This window comes from Myotis lucifugus, unplaced genomic scaffold (assembly GCF_000147115.1).
Source record: "Myotis lucifugus unplaced genomic scaffold, Myoluc2.0 scaffold_83, whole genome shotgun sequence".
In the NCBI taxonomy this organism is placed as follows: Eukaryota; Metazoa; Chordata; class Mammalia; order Chiroptera; family Vespertilionidae; genus Myotis; species Myotis lucifugus.
In genome coordinates, this window is record NW_005871131.1 from 386,740 (window position 1) to 391,206 (window position 4,467).

General features: G+C 44.3%; 1 protein-coding gene across 5 annotated transcripts in view; it reads right to left on the bottom strand.

Moving 5' to 3' along the window:
- Positions 1-2,712: 2,712 nt before the first annotated feature.
- Positions 2,713-4,467, bottom strand: part of NEK4 (NIMA related kinase 4) — a 32,941-nt gene continuing 31,186 nt past the window's right edge. For all 5 annotated transcript variants that reach the window (XM_023755672.1, XM_023755673.1, XM_023755671.1 and 2 more), the window contains one exon: positions 2,713-3,812. In XM_023755672.1, coding sequence (XP_023611440.1) covers positions 3,720-3,812 — 93 coding nt within the window. In that variant the 3' untranslated portion in view covers positions 2,713-3,719. The remainder of the gene's footprint in view (positions 3,813-4,467) is intronic.

Sequence of the window (4,467 nt, forward strand, 5' to 3'; positions counted from 1 at the left end):
CCCCAACCCCCCTCCCCGGGCCTTCTTTTTTTTTTGACAGGGTAAGACCATAACCTCCCCATTTGGCCCTGCCCTGAATTTGACCAGGGTTCAACGCCCCCACCCCCTGATCTTCCCTGCTCTGTGTGTTACAAGGGGGCAGTGCCCCAACCCCCTGATCGGCCCTGCTCTGTGCGTGACTGGGGGGTGGCGCCACAACCTCCCCATCGACCCCTGCCTTGAGTGTGACAGGGGGCGGTGCCCCAACCCCCCAATGGGCCCTTCCCTGAGCGTGACTGAGGGTGGCATCGCAACCTCCCGATCCGCCTGCTCTGTGCATGACGGGGCGGCGCCCCAACTCCCCAATTGGCCCTGCTCTGAGCCTGACCAGGGGCTGCACCTAGGGATTGGGCCTGCCCTCTGCCACCCGGGAGCGGGCCTAAGCCAGCAGGTCATTATCTCCCGAGGGGTCCCAGACTGGGAGAGGGAACAGGCCGGGCTGAGGGACCCCCCCCTCCCCCCCCGAGTGCACAAATTTTTGTGCACCGGGCCTCTAGTCCTATATAATAAAAGGGTAATAATGCAAATTGACCCAATGGCGGAACAAACAGGTCGCTATGATGCACACTGACCACCAGGGGGCAGATGCTCAACAGGAGCTGCCCCCTGGTGGTCAGTGCGCTCCCACAGGGGGAATGCTGCTCAGCCACAAGCTAGGCTGACAGCTTAGGTCCGCTCCCTTTGAGGAGCTCCGGGACTGCTAAAGGGTGCAGGCCGGGCTGAGGCCCGCCCCCCTCCCTCCTCCCCCTATTGCACTAATGTCATGCACCAGGCCTCTAGTGAAGTCATAAATTCCTTTTAAATTTTCCAGAAGGCTGAAGAGAAAATTTTCTAAAGGTCTTATGTGAGGGGGAGGGTTATTATAGGTAATATTCTATTTCTCAATACCAGGATATAGGACTTCCAAACTGTGAGTTTAAGAAAAAGGGAGCAAAGACCTTAATACAGCAAAAGTCAGGAAAGTTTTTTAAAAAAGGAAGGCAGAAATACATAGATCAAATATATCAATCTACACTAATAAAAGACAAATATGCAAATTGACCGTACCTTTGCTATGCCTTAAGCCACGCCCACCACCCAATCAGAGAGACTATATGCAAATTAACCCAACCAAGATGGCGGCCGGCAGCCACAGAGCTGGAGCAAGCAGGAGGTTTGGTTGCCCCAATGATGGAGGAAGCCAAGCTTCCCGCCTGTCCTGGCTGGCTCTGAGCTCCTCTCAAGGCTACAAAGTTTCAATTATAGAAGGTAAATAAATCCCAGAATAAAAGAAAAAAAGGAGAGGCTGGGAGCTTCCGTCGCTGGGGGGGCTGGGCCAGCCTGAAAATGGCCCTCAGCCCCTCACTCAGACTGGCCAGGCACCGCAGTGGGGACCCCCCCACCCTAAAGGGGGTGTGGCCAGCCTGCAAACAGCCATCAGCCCCTCACCCAGGCTGGCCAGGCACCCCAGCGGGACCCCCACCCTGATCCGGGACACCCTTCAGGGCAAACCAGCCGGCCCCCAACCATGCACCAGGCCTCTATCCTATATAATAAAAGGATAATATGCAAACTGACCCTAACAGCAGAACGACTGGGAATGACTGGTCACTATGACACTCACTGACCACCAGGGGGCAGACGCTCAATGCAGGAGCTGCCCCCTGGTGGTCAGTGCGCTCCCACAGGGGGAGCTCTGCTCAGCCACAAGCCAAGCTGATGGCTGCCAGTACAGTGGTGGTGGTGGGAGCCTCTCCCGCCTCCTCAGCAGCACTAAGGATGTCCGACTGCAGCTTACGCCTGCTCCCCGCTGGCAAGTGGACATCCCCTGAGGGCTCCCGGGCTGCCAGAGGGATGTCTGATTGCCAGCTTAGGCCCAGTCCCCCCGGGGAGCGGGCCTAAGCCAGCAGGTGGTCATCCCCCGAGGGGTCCCAGACTGCGAGAGGGCACAGGCCGGGCTGAGGGGACCCCCCTCCCCCCCAGTGCACAAATTTTTGTGCACCGGGCCTCTAGTAAGTATAATAAATGTGGTTTAAAAGTTAGGAACAGGAGCTTTTTTTCATTCTAAGAAAATATGTACAACTTTATATCAATAAGTTAGAAAACGTATTTCTGAAATGTGCAAGAAATGGTGAATAACTCAGGAAGACCAAGGATTTGCCCCCATGCAGGCATTGGGACTAGATGTGTTTTTTTATTTATCTTTATTGTTGAAACTATTAACAGGTGTCCTCTTTTTTTCCCCCATTGGGACTAGATGGTTTTATAGTTGAGTTCTAACAAACCCTTCAGAGTGAAAATAAGAGGTCTCCGAAACCAGGCTATGAGCATTATAAGGACAGGGAGTATTGTTTAAGTCATCACTATATTCCCAACTCCAGAAATAGCACCTAGCAAAACAGTAAATAAAGATCTGTTAAGTGACTAGAAAGGAAACATTTCATTAGAGTATTTTATGTGTGTATATATTTTCAAAGAAGATACATTTTTAAAAAATATTTTTTGATTTCAGACAGGAAGGGAAAGAGAGAGAGAGAAACATCAATGATGCGAAAAATCATCAATCGGCTGCCTCCTGCATGCCCCCTACTGGGGATGGAACCCACAGTCTGAGCATGTACCTTGACCAGGAATCAAATCATGACCTCCAGGTTCATGGGTCGCCACTCAACCACATAGCCATACCAGCCAGGCGAGAAGATACATTTTTAATTATTAAAAAAAAAAAATTTCTGGAGCAGAATTCATTTTTAGAGTCTCGAATACAGAGGTGAAAATTTACTAATCAATACTTATTTTATAAAAACTGTTTCCTAGGTGGGCAATACCCCTCATAAATAACTAACAGGTAATACATAAACATACATTTGAAACATGGGAAGACAACCAATATCTTGATGTACAAGAAGCCAAACTTGAGGAGAGAAATATCTCCAACATAACTAAAAGGAGCTGGACTCTACTTATAAATTGCTTAACTGGAAAAGGAATAAGTGTTTAAGAAATGTATTCCCTTATGGAGAAATCTAAAAAAAAAAAAAAGCATATAAAAACATTCATTTACAAAGCCAAAATATCTCTTAGTTTCAATTCTTATATACCCTAGGTGAGGTGCATATTACATGAAAATACAATGTTAAATGTCCATCAGTAAAGAGGAATTCAATTGCTCAAGTACTAGATACAACTTCATGTTCTTTAAATATACTCCTAGAATCTTGAATTTACTTTTTCCAAAATAATTTATCAACTACTACCTAAGGTTATTAACAATGACAAGTAGTATCACTGGACATATGTCATTTATTTCTCCTATTGCTTTTATCACTGCAGTATAATATAAAACTTTCAATCCAATATTATATGGTCCTGTATTCAAGCTAATTAATACCTTAAAAAAATAAAGTTCTAGATATAAAATTGGTGGTTTAAGGCTCAGTAAGTAACCAAACAAAGTCTTATAACAGATTTTTCTTCACAAAGAGAATAAGACAGCCAAAGGTTCTTTCTGTTGTGAGTTTGCTTCATATTCCATTGGTCTGTCCCTTTTTTTTTTCCCCAGTAAAAAACAAAACAAAAAACCACCCAAGAGATATAAAGATGGTGAATAGCCTCCAACCATCATTATAAGTTTGTTTCTGTTTAAGCCAAAAACTTTTGAATATAAGTCTTTAGCTCTGGCAGCAGATTAGAATAAATTCTCAAAAATTCACATTTTCTTCAAAAAATTTCAATTGGCGAGCTTTCACACTGTAAGTCGTATACTTTTCACCCATATGCTCCTGCAAACGTACCTATTTGGGAAACAAGAAAATCAGTATGTAGTAGAAAAAATATTTCTCTAATCTTAGAAGAACAGCTTTACTAAGCATGACACCAAAGGTGAATATCATATGGGTAAATACTAAGTATATTTATATAAAATAAAATAAAATCTGAACTTCAAGATATCAAAAAATAGTCCTAAGAAATTAAAAAGCAAACAATAAACTAGCAAAAATATTTTCAACATACATGCAAAATATATTAATATACAGATGTCCTCCCCGGCTGGTGTGCTCAGTGGTTAGAGCACCAGCCCACGCACTGAAGGGTTGCGGGTTCAATTCCCAGTCAGGCCAAGGTTGCAGGCTTGATCCCATGGTCTAGTTGGGGTGCATGTGGGAAGCAGCCAATCAATGTGTGTGTCTCACATTGATGTTTCTCCCTCCCTCCCTCCCTCCCTCCCACTCTTTCTAAAAATCAATGGAAAATACATCTTCAGATGAGAACCACAACAAAATATGTGTATATATATCTGGTGTCCCCCAAAAATGTATACATACACTTTGAATACTTTTAAAGGCAGTGTTTATTAAAATAATGTAATTTTTAAAACTGAACTATCAGCTGTGTGTATACATTTTTTGAGACACCTGTATATATATATATATAGTATATATATATATA